General features: G+C 39.4%; 3 protein-coding genes across 3 annotated transcripts; all 3 read right to left on the bottom strand.

Moving 5' to 3' along the window:
• Positions 1-2,180: 2,180 nt before the first annotated feature.
• LOC120719965 (uromodulin-like 1) lies at positions 2,181-5,132 on the bottom strand. Its single transcript, XM_040009524.1, has 3 exons — positions 4,824-5,132; positions 3,567-3,723; positions 2,181-2,321 (listed from the first exon to the last, which is right to left on the bottom strand). The coding sequence occupies exons 1-3, from the start codon at positions 5,096-5,098 to the stop codon at positions 2,181-2,183; spliced, it is 573 nt and encodes a 190-aa protein (XP_039865458.1). The 5' UTR covers positions 5,099-5,132.
• A 481-nt stretch (positions 5,133-5,613) lies between these two features.
• LOC120719964 lies at positions 5,614-12,741 on the bottom strand. Its single transcript, XM_040009522.1, has 5 exons — positions 12,639-12,741; positions 8,674-11,486; positions 7,218-7,446; positions 6,585-6,947; positions 5,614-6,365 (listed from the first exon to the last, which is right to left on the bottom strand). The coding sequence occupies exons 1-5, from the start codon at positions 12,682-12,684 to the stop codon at positions 5,614-5,616; spliced, it is 4,203 nt and encodes a 1,400-aa protein (XP_039865456.1). The 5' UTR covers positions 12,685-12,741.
• A 660-nt stretch (positions 12,742-13,401) lies between these two features.
• Positions 13,402-18,979, bottom strand: LOC120719764 (tetratricopeptide repeat protein 12-like). The gene is made up of 7 exons (XM_040009228.1): positions 18,850-18,979; positions 18,586-18,678; positions 18,279-18,347; positions 16,731-16,835; positions 16,262-16,361; positions 15,810-16,038; positions 13,402-13,741 (listed from the first exon to the last, which is right to left on the bottom strand). The coding sequence occupies exons 2-7, from the start codon at positions 18,619-18,621 to the stop codon at positions 13,672-13,674; spliced, it is 609 nt and encodes a 202-aa protein (XP_039865162.1). The 5' UTR covers positions 18,622-18,678; positions 18,850-18,979; the 3' UTR covers positions 13,402-13,671.
• Between the last annotated feature and the right edge of the window lie 76 nt (positions 18,980-19,055).

Genomic DNA, 19,055 nt, shown 5'->3' with positions numbered 1-19,055 from the left:
TCATTTGTATTTTCTAATTAGTTTTTATTTTTGTTTTGACTCTTTCTTTTTTTTTTCATTTTTAGTTTTATTCAGTCCAGGAATGCCTCATCAGACAAGCTGTAGTCATTTTTATTTTACCAAACTAACAGATACTAAAACTAAGATTTATTTATTTATTTATTTTACCAAATTCAGGAAATCATTTTCAGTTCATTTCTGATTTTTATTAAATGTGGTATATAAACCAGATATGGAGACCGTTCACCTTCAAAGTAAAAGTTGTGCAGTTATTGCAAATGTATCCATTCCACTTCTAATCTTGTGTGAATGGGATCAAGTTGGCAATTACACGTAATCTGCTTGTGATAATTGAGCAATTAATAGTGATAGGTGTGTGATAGCCCTGCGACAGACTGGCGACCTGTCCAGTGACTATGTGAAACGTGTGTGACTATTACAGAAAATCCATCCATTCGCTACCGCTTATCCTTTTCAGGGTCGCGGGGGGTACTGGAGCCTATCCCAGCTGTCATGGGGCGAGAGGCGGGGTACACCCTGGACAGGTCGCTAGTCTGTCGCAGGGCTAACACACAAGGACAGACAACCATTCACACTCACATTCACACCTAGTGACAATTTGGATTATCCAATTAACCTATCCCCACAAACTGCATGTCTTTGGACGGTGGGAGGAAGCCAGAGTACCCGGAGGGAACCCACGCAGACACAGGGAGAACATGCAAACTCCACACAGAAAGACCCCGGCATGATGGTGGAATTGAACTCAGGACCTTCTTGCTGTGCGGCAACAGTGCTAACCACCGTGCCACCGTGCTGCCCTATTACAGAAAATCACCGATGCAAAACCTGAACTCTGATTTCAGATAGGTGCAGCGGGAGGGAGTCTTGAACACCTTGAGCTGAACTCTATGCTGATGGAATCTTATCATTCAAATACTGCCCCTGAATTTCGTGTCTGTTTTTGCTCCCACTAAAAACCCTGAAGGTCATCATCCTTCATTGGGAGTCAGTGTTGAACTCCCTGCACAGCAGTGCACCTACATTCAAAATGAGGAAAGAGAAAGAAACAGTGCTAACAATGTTCCCCAAAAAAACTTTACTGGTGCACATAAAATGGATCAAGGAATATTATGTTAGAAATACTGCTAGAAAGGCTTTTCCCATTTGTATTTTGCTTCATTGTACTTATTAAGGATTCAGATTAGAGATTGAGATCAGGAAAAAATTCTTCTTTAGACACAGATTAAAAGTAAATCAGCACTGATACATAATCTGATATTTTTTTTCCACTATTTCATATTATTAGCCACATCATATTACAGTGTATAGATACAGAAGCAACATTTCAGGGCTGTTGTATGTTCTCTTGCAATAATAAATGAGCTTCTACCACAAAGACTCGATATAGGTAACAAGACACAAATGCATACATTATCGTGTATCAAACAGTTATTCACAAGCCATTATTCTCAAAGTGGGAAACAAAGCATGCTGATTTCTTGCCCCTGGGGATAAAACAAAGGGCTCAAGGTGTTTTTTTTTTCTATTTGTGAATGATAATCGACTGCTCATGGTTAAGTACAAAATTAGACTGCAACAGCTGTGTCACCTGTGAAAGGCGGTGTGAATTGGATTGCTCCTCATTGTCTAGTCTAGCCTATACCAGCCGATGCAGCTGGCCGCCTCTGCTCTGTGGTTAATATGATTGACTGCTCCACTGTCTGTTGACTAATGTAATTGTCTGCAGCTATTTTGGTAAAGACTTGATCAGTGTAAAAGGCGACGGTCCCTCCTTGGTCACGGAAGGATCAAGTCACCTCCTGGGTGAAGACAGCCGCAGCAGGCTCGTGGCGGAGCCGCCGAGCGGAGCAGCCAGTCACCCCGTTTACGGTAGGCCAGCCACACCAGCAGCAGCATCACTGTGACAAGCGAGGAGCCAACCACCAGGCTGACTATGACCAGAGCCAGGTCCAGTTCTGATGGTTCTGATAAAAACACAAACAAACCGACCGTAAAAGTCACAGCCATGACTTGTTTGTGCAGTGTTCCCTAATCTCTTTTACTTTCATCGTGTAGCTTTATATGACGCACTCATGAGGAGAATATCTCATTTCCTGTCACATCATCTGCCGTGCATGCTCTGTTATCTCAGATCATCATTTTTGTGTAAGAACCAGCTAATAATTACCTATCTCCTCTGGAAAGGTAGAGTTCTTCACTTGTTTCAACATGGGTCCAAAGGATATGCGATTTTTCAGATTGGTGGCAAAAGTTTGCGAGCCCTCTGAGGGAAGTGCACGCCTCTTCTGAAGGCACTGCTACAAAAAGACGAGGAGATATGAAACAATTAAGTTTGGAAAATGGTGAAATAGCTAACAGGTTATTATCTGTTTGGGTGATGGATGGTTGTTCTTTCTGTCTTTGATGATAAACAGAAAGAAATGTGCACGAAACCAACACAAACAAATCACTCCTCTGATAAATATTTTGGAAAAACCTGATTTCTTTCCTGCCAGTTTTTTTTTTTAGTTGAATAAAAAGAGCATGAGCAGAAGTATTTATTTCAAATAAAGAGCTGCAAATATGGATTTGAGCTTGTAAGGAACAGCTTTCATTTAATCTAGGCATCCCATTCTGATTTAGAGCAGCTCAAACTGGGTTTTTGCAATGCAATGTATAGCTTTTCTGTAGCTGATGTGCTTCACCAGAATGCATAGTCTCAAATCAAGTGCAAAGAAGAAACACAATTTGTCACAACAACAGGGGGGAAAGGAGCAATAGATGTGGACAAAGAAAGTTGCAGATAATGCAGTACAATTTGTGTCAAAGCTCAAACTCTCAAAGTGTTTTACTGCTCTATAAGATGGAGCTTTTATCGTCTATCATATATCCCCACTGTTTTACATGACCACTGTAACAGGAAAAAACAAAAGAAAAATGGGTGAGAACTTAGCAATACTAGAATCACAGCTGCTGTGGGAGCTGTGGAAGTGCTCTTCAAAGCCAGACATCAAAATGAGTCTCTGGAGTTTTTCCTCTCTTTCACCTCCGCCCTCTAACATGCACTTGTCAGATGATTCCCCTTTTCTCATTAAATCAGAGCCCTCATTCCCAAAACAGCAGGATACAGGGGTTGGTATTAGAGCTGCTTGTCTAGTGCTATTCTCTAACTTTGTGAAGACCTCATCTAACCTATAGTGTGTCTATAATCACGTGACCAGGGTTCCAGGCTGTGTGTTTGATTCCTGGGGTTTGACTCCGGTCTTTGTAATCTTGCTAAAGAGTGAGATGTATAAAATACTTATTAGTATTAGCAATGGCATGTTGCATTAGTTGTACCAAAGCATTCTTTTAACTTTGATTCTGAAAAATTATGTATGCCTATGCTTTCAAATAATTTTGATTTACCCTCTCTCTTTGCTCTTGTACCCAACCAATTTAAAGGAGCCCGCTCACTTCTAGTCTGTCTCCATGTTTTCCGTGTCACAAAATTTAAATTACCTTCAGTCGCTTGCTCTTTCATTCTCTCACATCATTACGCTGTGCACCCACTGCAATCTTACCCTTTCACAGTCAGAGTGGTTCCTCAGGCAGACACTCAGATCGCAGTGTAGGTACACTACTGAGTAATTAATCATTTGGAAGAGACTGATGGTGAAGCTGGCACTCGTTGACAAGGCAGTGGGCAGTAGTGTGATCCCTGCTGGTTCTGCTGCTAACCTGAGGCACCAAAACAAATGCAGAGTATAACCTTAGTGGATTTTTTTTTTCTTTAAAAGAAATAGTGGAATGTTTAAGGAAAAGTGGTTAAAGTGAGAAAATCCTGCCACAGGCCATGGAAGCTGCAGTAATCAATAAACAGTCCACCCTTTTTGTGTCAATATTTTGGATTGGACTGAGCTGAACACTTAAAAAAACAATAAATCATATTAGGTAAATGTCAGTTTTTGTTTTAGGGTGTTGTAAGATTGGTAGTTATGGTATGTAATGTTAATAAGTTTTGCTATAAATTCTGATTTAGCGTCCAGAATATATTCACCAGTGTGCTGATTTTTTAACCGTTTCCTCAACTCTTTAGGAGTTATTGAGGTTATTATTTCAAGGTAATTTAAAATGATTTACTGTTTTTTTTCTTCATTTCACTCAGGAGAAATACATTTGAGAAAAAAAACTGCACATCACTGGTGTAAACATTTTTTTAAGTTTAACAGTCACTTGGACTTTGATATTTTACAGGTTGTCTATTTACAGTATATTGCTGCTTCTCCATATGTGTGGAGTGCACCCAATTTCCATCTATCTGACTGATCCTGGCTCAGAGAGATAACACCATCAACCTACAACAGCCTTCTTTTTATCTAGAATATTTAACTCTTAGAAATGGACCTGCAGCTTCCTGGATTGATGTAAGTTATAGTAAAACTGTTTATCTGGTAAAAAAATAAATAAATAAAAATAAATATTCTTTTAAGCAGAGACAGTCTAGCCCTACGTATAATAACAACCCTGGGCCGTGTGGATAAGTGTTACCTGGTAAAAATGTGATACCTGAATTTTTTAAATTATTTTATTCCCCCATCACCAGGTCAGAGATTTGGAAAAATTGAACATTTAAACTTATATTTAATCCAAAGTTTGAATGAGACTGCCTAATAACCTTATTACAAGAAGTCAACAAACACTGATGTTATCAAAGACATCAGAATTCTATCCATCCATCCATTTTCTTGACAGTTTATCCAATTCATTGTGGTGGGGGATTGCTGAAACACAAGAGTTGGAAAAGAACACAAACTCTTATTTCCGGCTTTCCTGTTTACCTGGAGAAAAGACAGCAGGTAGAGTTTGCAAGGTCTGGCTGGATGGTTGGAGACAGGCAACAGGAGGTGACCCCGAGGTTTATCTGACTGTTGTTTGTCTTTAGGTTGATAACCACTCTGAGGTTCCCCTGGGCAGGTACAGCATCGCCAGGCTCTACACCTCTCCCAAGGTCAAGACTCATTTCTGCTGTGTAGTTTCCACTGCCACACAGATCCTCTGAAACTTCTGTTATACTACCAACAAATTGGTGTATTTGCAACATGAATCTTAACATATTTACATCATAAATATCTTTAAAGAAGGGCGGCACCAAAAATGTTATTGTGTAAAGTACTGCATATTACATACTTTATGTTACTGCTAAACATACACACAGGAATCTTATTTTGTGATTGATTTCTCAATGTAGACATTCATTTACATCTATTTTGATTTAGTATAGAAATCAGCTTTAGGACTTGCAGTCGCATGAGTATCTCAGGTTGAACAAATACAGCTCTGAAAACTCTTCCCACCTCAGAGTTTTCACAGTTGTGAAGGATAGTAGTAGTTATGTCTAAGTTATTTTGCTCAGCTAAAATTCCTAATTGTGCTATAAACATTCATTGACTGCAGAAATAAATAAATAAATAAATAAAATGGCATCATAGTCTGTTTGCCAACTGTGGTTCCTGACTTCTTTTCACAAATTAGGAAGAAAAAAAACGTAAAAGTCATGGGATCATTTCTAGTCAATATTTTAATCATTCAAAATCTCCAGTATGTGTTAACTAATTATAAATAGTAGCATTACCCAGAGAGATACAGATGTGATGAGGTCCTTCCCCTTCGCTTCAGCTTTGGCAGCTCTGACTCAGACTCTGGCAGTAACAGGCTGCGCCCAGACTCTTCTTTAGCCGCGGCACTCACTAACCTGGTGGCATTTTGCGCTTCAAGTACCTCGACGTTGCCTGCTCCTTGGTTTAATTGTGTTTTTGTGTTTTTTTCAGAGAGCACCGTCAGCTCAGTAGCCTTTATTTTGGTCTGCAGAAGAGCTGCTTCAGGTTCAGATAAAGTGACCTCTTTAGCAGGAGCCTCCTGAGCCTTCGAGGTCTCTCTGTGAAAGCGTCTTTGTGTTGTTTTCCTTACAAAGTGGGGCCTCTCAGGTGTCCAGTGCCTCTCCAAATGAACAGCTTTAGCTGCCACACTCCTGGCCTTTTCTGACATCGTTTCATCAACGCCGCGATCGGATTCACCGATACTGATGAATGCTGAAAGCGTTGCATATTCAAGGTCAGCGGCCTGCGGTGTAGCCTTTCCAGCTACAAGACAGTCAGAGCTGCAATTGCCATTTTCTGGTTTTGCGCCAGCAGTGTCCTCGTCTCTGAAATGATCTCTTTCTGTGACTGCACCCTGTGTTTTATACATTTTCTGACTATGATCAATTTCACCTGGTCCAGTTGTTGTTTCAGTCGTCTTGGTTGACCGAGCACAGCCGATAGTCCTACAGCTGCTTTTATTAATAATGTCTGTGGGCGAGATCCTTGTAGTTGGTGCAGAATCTGCCATAAATCCAGATATCAATTGACTTATTGAAGTCTTTTCATGCGAGGTCTGCCTGTCAGGCTGCTCTGTTCTGTCCTGCGTATATGCTGCAGAAATTTTCTCAAGTAGAGATTGTTTGGCTTCAAAAGCACTCTTTGTAGTCAGAGCTGTTTTGATGTCTTTAATTAATGAATATTCCATTTTTCTAAGCATGGTAGATGTTGGACCATGCAAACCTTCAGCTCTGTGGGATGTCTGCAGCAAGTCTCTTTGGATGTCCTTCTCTGGGTCATTAATATTATGTGTTATTGCAAATACAGCAGGAGCAGCATGCTGACTCTGTTCAATAGTCCGTACAGAAATTTTATCCTCAGGCAGCTCGGCACTGTGTGTTTCTGTTGTGTGTTGTCTTTTCACAGCAGGGGTGGGTTTGCCAGTAGTAGGAGTTATGGGAGGCCCTATCAATGACAAAGACTCAGTATGACGATTCGAGTGCTCTATGTGCTCAGCAGCAGCGCGAGATGACTTTTCCACAACTGGCACACTCTCACTAGCCATCAGCAGTGATTCGTGATCTTCTTTGGACACAGTAACACCACCTATGGTAGGAGTTGGAGCCAGGGACACGGAATCATCAGTTACTGCTGTTATCATTTGAAAGGAAGAAGTAATTAGCTGGTCGTCAGTCTGGTGTGTGGATTTACTGAGGATAATGATATCATTTCTGAAAGTAATATGTGCAGCAGGGAGAGCACTGTTGCTCACTGAATTGTTTTGCTTTCCGGGTGTTTTTTCTGCATGATGCTTCACATCAGAAACAGACATTTTAGTCACATCATCATGCTGTATTTTAGGCATTTCAGGCCAACCTTCTGACTCAACATCTGGAGAGGTGCCAGATGGGGCATGTGTGCTAAAGGCAGGTGTTCCAAAATCATACACAAAATTGTCGTCCATAGCCTGCTCAGTCCTGGGCCCAGCATGAACCGCAAGCATGACAGACTTGATGGGAACTGTCACTGTGCTGTTTGCTCCATTTTCGCCATTTACACTGATCCGGTCATTCTCATGAATCATTTTCATTGCTGATTTATCAGCCTGCATTATAGACAAAGAGTTAAGTTCATCTATGTTATCTTTATTGCTGCCGGTCATTGGTGTAATAAAAGGTAAACTGTTCTTTTCAAGTCTCATCTCTGATATTTGCTCTGTGACCAGCTCTAAATGTTTCACTTTCAAGGTCACCATTGTTCGTGCATTATCATTCTCCTTGATTTGATTTGTCTCATCAGCAGTCCCTAACAAAGACTTGACACGGTCACTTTCACCATTCGCATGTTGAGTGTTGGAATTGGCCCTAAGTAAGTTTAGTAAGACAGGGCTAACCGCTGATCCGGTTAGACCTGTCAGCCTATAGGTGCCAGGTAAAATGTCACCTCCAAACAGGCTGAGATTTAGCAGCGGTGACATGTTGGTATGGGGAAATTGATCGTTTTCCGCTTTAGGACTCGATGATGCCGTTAGGGTATGCACAGATCTCTGCTCGTTACCATCAACAGAGGTATGCAGAGCATCTGGATGGGCTGTCTGCTCTGACAGTTTAAATGAGCATGGCTGGCCTGAAGTCATGTCAAAAGAGGGGGAGGAGGAGGACTCGCTGATCTGAGGGACAGGCTGCGCTTGGCGAGGCTGCAACTGGCCTATGGAGATGTGGGCCTCGGATGACAAGGCTGTGGCCGTGGGTGGCCTAGTAGATGAGTGATTATACATCTTCTGGTGTGGACCGGGATTCACTGATGCTATAATGTATTCTGCTTGCTCGCTCTCATTTGCGGTATGTAAAATTGAATTGGCCTTTGAAACTGAAGCACTAAATTTATGCGTCTGATTTGGGATGTCGTAAATAATTGATATATTGGGAGTAGAACTATTTACTGTAAAGTGGGGCTCAGCTCTCGGGAATCCAGCTGCGGTTGTCAATCGATGGGTGGTGAGTGACAACATATTGCTGATAGTCTTTAGTAAAGGGTGAGTGAATTTAGCTGCACTGCTGTTTGGGGAAACCGATGGCTTTAATATGTCCCCAAACTTTAAAGTGTGATGTCCAAATGTAGTTTCAACAACTTCGTTCCGGGCACTTTCTTTAGCGAGTGATGACGTAACTTCATGTTTTGGAAAAACGTCCTTGGGGGGAGAGAGATGAGATCTAATCTGTGTGTATGGCTCTTTGGGAAGAGATGTTGTTTTCGATTGGTTTGGGCTCTGACTTGTTGTTCTGTGATTTTTTGTCACTTTATAGGTAAATGATTTATTTGTGATTTCCACAATTGCTGTAGCATTTTCTCCCAGATGAATGCCCTTGTTCTCAGTGGTTCCCAGCTGTTTAATCAAACTGGGGCAGGGAGACAGGTTCTCAACAACGTGTTCTTTATCTCTGTTAAATTCTTTCGAATTAGTAGGGGGTCCAAAGGGAACATTTGTCATGTCCTTTTTCCCAGTTTCCCCAACACATTTATTGTCTTCTTTCCCCTCTGGCGTTTTCTCACTTCTATTCTCTGCTTCTTCCCTTTTTAAAGACTCACTCTGCTTTTCAGCTGCAACTTTTAGGAAATTCTCTTCATATATTTTAGTCACACTGTCTCTTTCAGCTCCTTCTTCATCACTGATTTGCCCTTTGCTTTGATCCAGGTTTTGTCTCAAGGTTACACCCTCCTTTCCATTGGTCATTCCACCTTTTTCCCTACTCATGTTGGCGGTTTGCGCTGCCATTTCTTCCCCTTCCCTGTCTACATTTTTATTTGTCTTAGCTCCGGTATTGATTATTCTTTCTTGTTCTTCTTCTCTGCTCTCTTTAAATTTTTCTCTTTGATAGTTCAAAGTTGTGTCTTTCCTGTTTTTCTCTCCTTCCTGCAACTTTATTATTGCGTTCATCTCCTCATCGTTTTCTGTCTTGTTCCCATTTTCTACAACTGCATACAACACCTGTTCATTTTCATCTCTTGATTTTGCATCATTATCTCTTAGTGACTCTCTGATTAAATCCCCACTATATGTTGAATAAGACTGATGAGTTGATGCTACATTCTTCCCTCTAGCTACATCATAAGTTCCTACCTGGATGAGTTTAGACTGAGTCCCTGAAAATTTACTTATTGTCAGTTTCTCAGAAAGAGATTTGCTTGATAGTGTTGGTAGTGTCAACACGGGCATGTCATCACCAAAGTCCTGACTCAACTCTGAGAGAAACAACTTCCTGGGCAAAACTTCTGTTGTTGCAGTGGTTGTAGTTTGTGGTTCTCTTATAACTGGTTTATTCATTGGCCCTGGGGGATCAACAGAAGAATGTTTAACAATGCTGTGTACAGCGTTAAATGTCAGAGGATCTTGTTTATCTGTCAAGTGTGTCTTTGTGGTTGCAGATGCAAGCTTTATGGCAGAATCCTTTGGTAATAATGTCAGTATGGGTCCTTTGGTCTGAAAGCTTGGTTTAGCTGGTGTTTGGAGTCTCAGAAGAGAGATCAAAGAATCCACTCTTCCTGTCTGAAAGTGAGACTCAGGATTTTTGACTGGCAAAGCGGTTGGCCTACTCCCGCTGAAGGGTGTTGCTGCACTGTGAGCTTCAATCGAGCTCATTCTTACTGCTGGATGAGATGCAGTGCTGTGATCACTACCCTCTGTAAGAACACTTATGTGACTGCTGTGGGGAGCTGAACTAATAACAGGCATATTGCTTACCGGCCCACTGCTGATGTCCAAAGACTGTCTTTGAATGAAACTTTTTAAGTTTGTTGAGACACTGTGGGAAGCTGTTTTGTTATTCTTACTGAAATATATCAGGTCTGACTGCGGGACCCCAGTGCTTACTTTTTTTTCATACAGCTCTTTTTCTCCACTTTCTACTGGTTTCCTTGCAATATAAAAGGATTTTGATGAGTGAGAAAATGTTGTAGATGTTGAGACGGGTCTCTCTTTGACAGAAGCTTCACTAGGATAGGTATGCCTCAATTGCTTCTTGGTGTCTTCTTTTGTTTCTGACGACACCTCAGCAAGAGGTCGTGTGTGAAACGCAACCACTTCTGGAGCTGATGAAAAAAAAATGTTTGGGGAATCATTCAAAACGCTTTGAGTATGACTCTGAGTGTTACTGAAGGAAAAAGAAAGGAAAGTCTGATCGTAAGGTAAACTTCCTCCCTCGCTGAAACTGGAATGTTTGGTGAGGTTTGCATGACTGACGTCTCTGTTTAACATTTCTTCTTGCACTCGAGCTGACTGTTGATATAAACTGGTTAATGAGGCTGTAAGTTTATTGTTGTCAGGGGAGCCATGAGTTGACAGTGCAGCTTTCCCGGTGGAGCTTGGCCTTTGATCTTTCAGGCAGGTCAAACACAAGTTTGTTATTGTGCTTCCTCTCGGTGAATCTTCTGCTGTAGCATTCTGAAAGATGGATTGCACTGTGCCCAAGCCATACAGGTCTCTTCCCGGGTTTGTGGTGTCCTTGCCTTGAGACTGTTTGTCACTGCTGTCATTACGTGCTGCATCCAGGTTATCAATTACACGAGAATGAGATGCAGATAGCACTGGAGGTCTCAGGGATCCATCAGCAGATGTGACCTTAACAGAGTTAGTGTTTCTTTGATTCCTGTAATCAAGAAGAGTGTGAAACCAAGGAGGGGCTTTCACTGCATCTGCAGTCAAATTGCCCTCTGGGTCAGAGGTGTCATTCATCATTGATTCTATTGCAGATTGCGCAGAAGATGATGAGATCTTTTCATAATTAGAGATCAATAGTTTTTCTGATTCAGTGTCAATCCTCATAGCCGACGGCTCTCTCTTTAATATGAGAGAGCTATTCCCATTTCTGGAGACAAAATGCTTTGAGCTTGGTAGGGAAATTAAAACTGACGCCTTTGTGATTAGACTTTTCTTATAAGGTTTTGTCAGTCTGGTGTCAAGCAAGACCGCCTCTGGAAACTTGGCAGTCAATGCCATTGCGGTATGTTGATGCGTCTTCTCTGTAGGTATTGCTTCTGTGCCATGACCAGTTGTGTTTTCATTTTTCAGAAGCAGATCTTTTGTGACAGTTGTGCCTTTTGTTTGCTCTGTGAAGTAACCTTGGAAATCTTCTTTTTCTGCCCTGACTACGAAGACAAAAGCAAAACATGTCACTCAAATGTCCTCCCTAGAGGCTCTGTTTCTTAAACCTAGCATGAAAAATAGCACAAAAATGAATAAATAAATAAAATAAATGTGTTACTGTTTAGTACTATTGAAGTCTTAAAATCACATTAGTACAAACACCTGGTAGTCAAAATAAGACCGAGTGACCGAGTGAGGTTAAAACATTTTAAATCAGCATCACTGTTTTAGTTATTGGAGAGGTTGTCTTGCCCTCATATAACTTGTCCTTGCTGGTGATTTTGAGAAGTTTAAAATAGTGTTAGAAAAAGAGCCTTGCTGCTATAGTACATGTATGCATAAGATACAAAATGTCTGAGGTTGATGTTTACACTGATAATTGCAGCACTGATATCAGCCAGTTTACAAACTGAATTAATCTTTGCACATTAATATTGTGAGTTATTACTCTACGGCAAACTGAGGAAACAGCAAAAAAAAAAAAAAAAACCTATACCATAACATCGTATATTTAAATACAGGATAACACATACAGGTCAGACATAGAATGGATGTGAAAGATAAATCAATTAATATTGATTATATTAAAAAATTATCATAAAGCTAAACAAAGTAGTCTTATGAATGTAATACGCCTTAACTTATGAATGTATTCCTCTGATTTAGGTAATTACTTTAAAATTAAAATGTAAGAGTCAGAATATCATTTATGTATCTATCCATCTACCAGGCATGACACACAATTAAATATAAATGTGAGGAAAATTCTTTTAATTTATTCAAAGAGCTGCTATTTTATTTTATTATTTTCGGCATCTTTACTCTACTCTGCAGACTACTCTTTGTTGTTTTTATTTTGGTATTTTCTTCTGATGAACAAATAAATAATCATTTCTGTATTTTTTAAAATTGCTTTAATATTTTTTACATTTTAAGCAGTATATTGTATTTTAAGTATTACAACTTTACAGCTCATATATGTGTACTGTATGCAGTTTATATATAGCTGCAAACTGCAAAAAACAAACATATTCTATCTAAGATAGAAATAATTTATTAAATTGGCCAATTAATTGATTATTCTGCAGTATACAGGGCTCACCATTAAGTTAAGTTACTTTACTGAGAAAATAAACACAACTGTGAGTACATACCTGGAAGCAGAAAGAGTCCTAGTATAAAACAGTGAAGCATTTTCATTTCTGTTCTGTCTTGTTTGCGATTTATCAGTCCCGCTGATTAAATGCTCTTATTACTGTTTAATCCACCTGAGCAGAAGGTATCAGCTGTTTGCAGTTACTAGCAGATGGTGCCATCCCATGCAGGGAGCTTTTGTCCTCTGAAGTTCATTTATACGTGGATTCGATTTCACAGTAATCCTCCCTCTTTACAGTCACAACTACATGGTCATGGGTTAGAAGATGAACGAATTCAATAAGGAATTTTAAACAATATGTATCAGAAACTCTGACTATAGGGCAACAATACAATTAGTTGTACTGAAAATGCTACATGTTAATGTAAAAAAGAAAAAAAAAACCAGAAACTGTATCTAAAGGTCTCAAGAAGTATAAACATGTTAATATTTCACTTTTCTAATCAATTTCCCAATAGAAATACCATCACCATGTTAATGTTGCCTTGTCTGGTCAATATCAATCCTTGAAAATACAACAATACAATACAGCTTATTCAACTGTACAAGAAGCAGATATTTGATGTTATAAAATAATGGCATTCAAATCATATAAGATACAGATAAACAAGGTATAACTGGGTGCACTTATGTGGTGATTCATACATGAAATACCTCCATGAAAAATAAGCACAGAATATTGTAGCTGTTCAGTGTTTAAATACACTGTTCTAATACACTGAACAGTGTATTTAAACACTGTTCAGTGTTTAAATACAAGGAGAACGGAGGAGACTCAAATCCAAATGAAATACAGCAAATATTTAATGAATCTCTAGTCAGACTTGGTTTTCTGTAATAGCAAATCAATATAATCTTAAATGAAATTTAATAAATAGGAAGACTAATAAACAACCAGGACTGGCACGTCTTCATTTTCATTTACTTTCACTTTTACCCAAAGGTAAGCAAGTATCAACGCCTAAAACAGAATACAGGAGAAAACAAGACTGGGGTCAAGGAAGGATATTACAAAATGCGTGGTCAGGGGTTCATGAGATGAGCTTTACACACGAGTGCAGAATCTCAAGGCCGTGTAGTTCTCGAAGTTTGCTCATGTGTCTGGAAAAGAAGAAAAAGTTTTGGGGGATTTTTTGCAAAAGAAAGTAGCAGTAATATATTCAGCTGGTTGGCATTCAATTATAACTACACTCGTGTGAGCTCAGGAACTGAAAACTAACACATCCTCAACACAGTCGCACGCAAGTGCTTCAGCCTGGAGGAATATTTTAGTCTTTCTAGGAATAAAGAGACACGTTGTCGCTGCCGACTCCTATTATAAAGTGTACTATTCCAGTTGTACTTGCATAATCGCAGAGGTTCTATAGTGGATGATGGCCCACAGCAGCACATCACTGCTTAACTAAGAACGTGATCACTTTTTATTTATATCCTCGTGGATTTATGAGTAGATGGATGTTCATACTCAAATTTCACTCTTCAGTGAGAGTCAGAGAAACAATATTTAACTTAACATGTTCTAGATCCTTAGAAGGGCTTTCTTCTCATTTATTTTACAGGCTGTTAAAAAACATTAATTTTTCCCAAATATTTATAAAATCCTCAAATAATGGTACTCCAAAAAGAGCTCGTTAAACTCATTAAATAATTGATAGCTAAATTTTATGATTTCTTTGCAAAAGTAGTGCTTTAAGCTGCTGGTTTAAAGGTCATTCAAAGATGAAAAAAAAAAAATCCAAAGTAGAAAATATTTTTCAGTGTTATCACAGGCTTCCAAAAAGTTATAAAGTTAAGTCATTTTAGTTATTTTTAAACTGAAGTGTTAAATAGCCATGTTATATTTTTACCGAAATTTTCAGTGAAAACACTACGTAGGCTACTTTTTTGCTTACGTTTAACTTTTGCTGTGCCGCTGGATATAATGCTGTGACACTACTATTACACTATAATGTTGCTGTTGCTGGGTTTGTTTCAGTAGATTTGCACTTCAAATTAGGCTGTGCCTCATCATTACAGCAGGAAAAGAAGGATTTATTTACTTACACTGAAATAAATGCTACTGCCTGCAAGCTGCAAGCATCAGTAACGGAGCCATTATTTTTTTCTGTATCATCAAAAATATACTTTTCATGAATTTCTTGAAATATTGTGATATAATATTTAGGCTATATCTCTTACCTCTACTATCAATGCTCAGTGTTGGGAAGGTTACCCTTAAAACGTATTCACTACAGATTACAGAATACATGCCCCAAAATGTATTTTGTAACGTATTCTGTTACGTTACTCAATGTTACTCTGAAAACTTTGGATTACTTAATATATTATCATGTTTTTTACAACTACATGAATGTACTATTGCTGTGTGATTTATTACTATTACTGAAGGCTACTCACCATACCAATACCAACTAGATTTTTAAATCTTAATATAAATCAGTAACAGTAGGTGGACATTAGGTAAGGCTGCACTTTTTGCAGCGATCTCGTATAGAAAACTATTCCGCGGGTATATAAAACAGGTCCGCAGCTCTGAACCGTAGTAAAGGGACCTCTGGCTAATGCATCGGGTTCCGTGTTGGGCTCGTAGCCGAAAACTGGCTTTACTTTGTTGTCTGGGTCAACTTTGCTAGCGAGAGACAGAGAGAGGCGTTGAAGGGCTGCTCCAATGGAACTTATTGTTTTGCAGGAAAACACGAACACAGCGTACAGTCGAGTCTTAATCCGGTCTTTAAGTCTGACGTCATTAGCCGTGCCTGGGCCCAAACTCCGCTGTCACACGATCAGTGCGGCATCACTGAGAGTTAAAAACTGTCTAAATCCTTTCATCTGTAATAAAATGATCAGGGTTACTGCTCTACCAGGTGTAACAATTACGTTTAACATCCAGGCATCCATGAAAACCAATTTAACGGGGTTAAAAGTTAGGTCATTTATAAACTATATTGACTAAACTATTACTAATAAACTTTGATATACGTGACTAGAGTGACTATCAATGAGAGTGAATATGGCTGGTTGACATAAGACCTGCTAGTAAATATATTAAAATGCCACCTAGGAAGCGTGTAATGTCCGGGAGCAACATGGCATCAGCTTCAAAGCAATACGTGGTGAGCGACTTGGTTCTATTGTTTACGTGGCTTTATCGAGTAGGGTGAGAGGGTACCTGGGTTCACATCGACACAACTTCCCAAGAGCTATTGCTGCATTTTGCTGCACAGCTGTCCTCTTAGCATCTCCTGCAGCGTGCTGCAGCAGCAACAGCACAATATCAGTGCCCAGCAGGTCACTGGCAACTCCCTCCAAATCAAGGCAGTGGGCCAAGCACAGGGCTGCATTTCCTGAGACCATCTCGTCACAGCTGGAGCTCAGCAAAAGACGTATTATAGACAATTCTGTGTGAAATAGTAAATGAAAGGCAATTAGGATGTATATTAAATATATTTAAAAACACCTAAAGAATTTTTTTAAAAATCAGTGGCTGTAGTATTTACTGTCCTCATATGTGAATCAACACACACATGCACACACTTTATTTGAATATTAGGTCAGCACTCAAATTTTATTCATGGACTAATGAAGGAGCTTGTTAAAACCAACACGTCAATCATTCCTCACTTTTATCAGAGTTCACCAGCTTCTCCCGTGCCAAGTGACTGGCAGCAGTGCACACTGTCAAAGTCTTAATGGCATACTTAGTGGCAGTCTGCCCGGCTCCCTGGGTAGGCAAGCACAAAAATAACAATGACATTAAAACCAGCAGAATGAATGTGGATAAACATTAAATTTATGGTGACAGTCAGAGGTCACGTGAAATATGAAGAAAAAATGAAAAAAAAGGCAAATATGTATGTATAGATAAAATTTGGGTCTCTGGCTTTGTTGCATTTTGTGTTGCTTTGATGATACATGATACAAAACATGAATGCACAAGACAAATAACCAAGCTCACAAATAAGCAACGAATTCAGGCCAAGTAGTTGCATGCGCTACTATGAAATGAATATGTGTTATACAATGACATCTTTCAACAAGAAGAAGCAGATAACTATGGTGGCATTTGAGCAGTAGATTAGTGTTCAGTTACCACCTTCAGGAGCCTGCACATGGTTTTGACCATTTCCCTTTGGATAACATGCTGAACGGCTTGTGAGGACTGGGGTAGGACAGTGCTTAGCACACCTGTGGCTCTCTGGAGAACAATGAAGAATTCTGGCATTAGAAAATGAAATAATACAAGACTGAAAAAAGTAGAAGCTTGAAAAACAAAGCAGAGAATTTGGATAGCAGATTATCAAAAAACTGCTATGGGGCAAGGAAAACTAGCAGAAAAAAACATTTGAAGAAAAAGGGTGTTTTCAGAAAATAATAAAAATAAGGCTATTACAAACTGGAAACTCATTGCAGGTTAAAATGTCTAAATTGCACTGTATTATCCAGGATTTTGAAAGCACAGTTTAATATTTTGAAGATACAAACTACACAATATGTGGGTGTGCAGTAGACAAAATAAAACAAAAGTGATGAAAAAAATTGTTCCTTCTTTTCTCTTTGTTTGCCGACACAAAGGAGGTTATTCTTAACAACAAATTAGGACCAAACTGGGTTTCAGGCTGCAGTCAGCTTGGTCTAAAGCCACTACTGACAATAATGTGAATAATGCATCTTTAAAAACTTTGAAGGGTGTTTTGAAGAAATTTTTACTTAATATTTTACCATAAAGACAACTTTCAACTTTCTCATGCTTTAAAGCAAATGTTAACTGTCGTTTCCAACGTATAATTGGAACATACATGCTCATTACAGATCCTCTCAGCAAAGCTAATCATAAGTAAATATACAAAATAGCAACACAATAATAGTAATAATAAAGGTGGTGCATGACAACATAACACCTGCATGGATGGCTGGACCAAAGGTCTCCCAGCAGAATATTGTCCAAAGTATCACAGTGCTTGCTTTTTTCCCATAGTGCATCCTGGTGCTGGGTGTTCCCAAGGTAAGTGCACCCAGCCATCTACCACGTGATGTAAAAGAAAAAACATGATGCATCAGACCAGGTCACCTTCTTCCACTGCTCCGAGGTCCCGTTCTGATGCTCACAAGCCCAATGTCAGAGCTTTGGCGATGGGCATGAGTCAGCATGGGCACCCTGACTGGTCTGCTGCAACAAAATGTGATGCACTGTGTATTCTGACACCTTTCTATCAGAACCAGCATTAACCTGTTCAGTAACAGTAGCTTGTCTGTTGAGCTGAACCACATGGGCTAGCCTTTGCTCCCCACATGCACTATTGAGCCTTAGCCATGCTTGACTCTGTCACCTGTTCACCAGTGATCCTTAGTTAGACCTTTTGATCGATACTTTTAGAGATGCTGTGATGCAGTCATCAAGCCACAACTTGGCTTTTGTCAAACTCACTCAAATCCTTACGCTTACTCATTTTTCCAGCTTCTAAAACATCAACCTTGACGATAATAGCTGATATATCCCACTCACTAAAAGGAGCCATGATGAAGAAATAATGAGTGCTGTACACTTCACACGTCCGTGGTCATAATGTTATGCCTGATCAATCTATGTTCTTTGTTAAGGTTAAAGTCTTCAGAGTGCTGGAGCATAAGCTTTACTCACAGTTATGATTCCCTCGTCGTTATGCCTCAGGAGATCCACACAGGAGTCGCAGAGTGAAACAGAAAGCTCCTTCAAACAGCCACAGATGGAAAAGTGGATAATCCAATTTTCACATTCAATTCACCTTTAAATAGGTGTCACAACAAATAATTGCTCTTTCTGCTTCCTTTCCCATTGGCTTTTATTCTTTTTTTTTTTTGATATGGTCTAATCTATCAATTTTATTTTATTACTATTAATGAATTTTGTAGTAGGAATATTGTTCCTCAAGTTGTCAGGAAAAAAGTCAGAGAACCTGAGAACTTACCTGGACGACAGGGGAGGTGACGGTTGAAAGGTTCATAATCAAGCCAAGTAAAGGGTAGAGGATCTCTCTGTATTCAGATGCAATGCATGTCCTCTGTGTGGAGAGAGAATAAAACCCTCCACTAAATAATAAGCAGACATCTTTTCTGTCTCATTGTGACAACACTATAGAAGACATTTAATTTCTTTGGCATATGACGTCAACACAATGAATAGCAATTTGCACTTTTCTAAAGAAAGAGACAAGTGTGTAACCATTACTAACAACAGCAACCAGAAAGGCCTTCCAACAATCAGGATCATGAGCAAGCTTGTGACGAATGACGTCATCTCTAGCCAGACAGCCGAGACCTGATATCAGTGACGGAAGTTTATGTTGATTGGACGTGTTGACATTTTTCTGAAAAATACAGGAAACACTTGAGTACTTTTTCCACATGCACACAAACTGCATATAAAATGAACCAGTAT

Source organism: Simochromis diagramma, unplaced genomic scaffold (genome assembly GCF_900408965.1).
Source record: "Simochromis diagramma unplaced genomic scaffold, fSimDia1.1 OVJJ01000344.1, whole genome shotgun sequence".
In the NCBI taxonomy this organism is placed as follows: domain Eukaryota; kingdom Metazoa; phylum Chordata; class Actinopteri; order Cichliformes; family Cichlidae; genus Simochromis; species Simochromis diagramma.
This window is presented reverse-complemented; position numbering and strand designations above follow the sequence as displayed.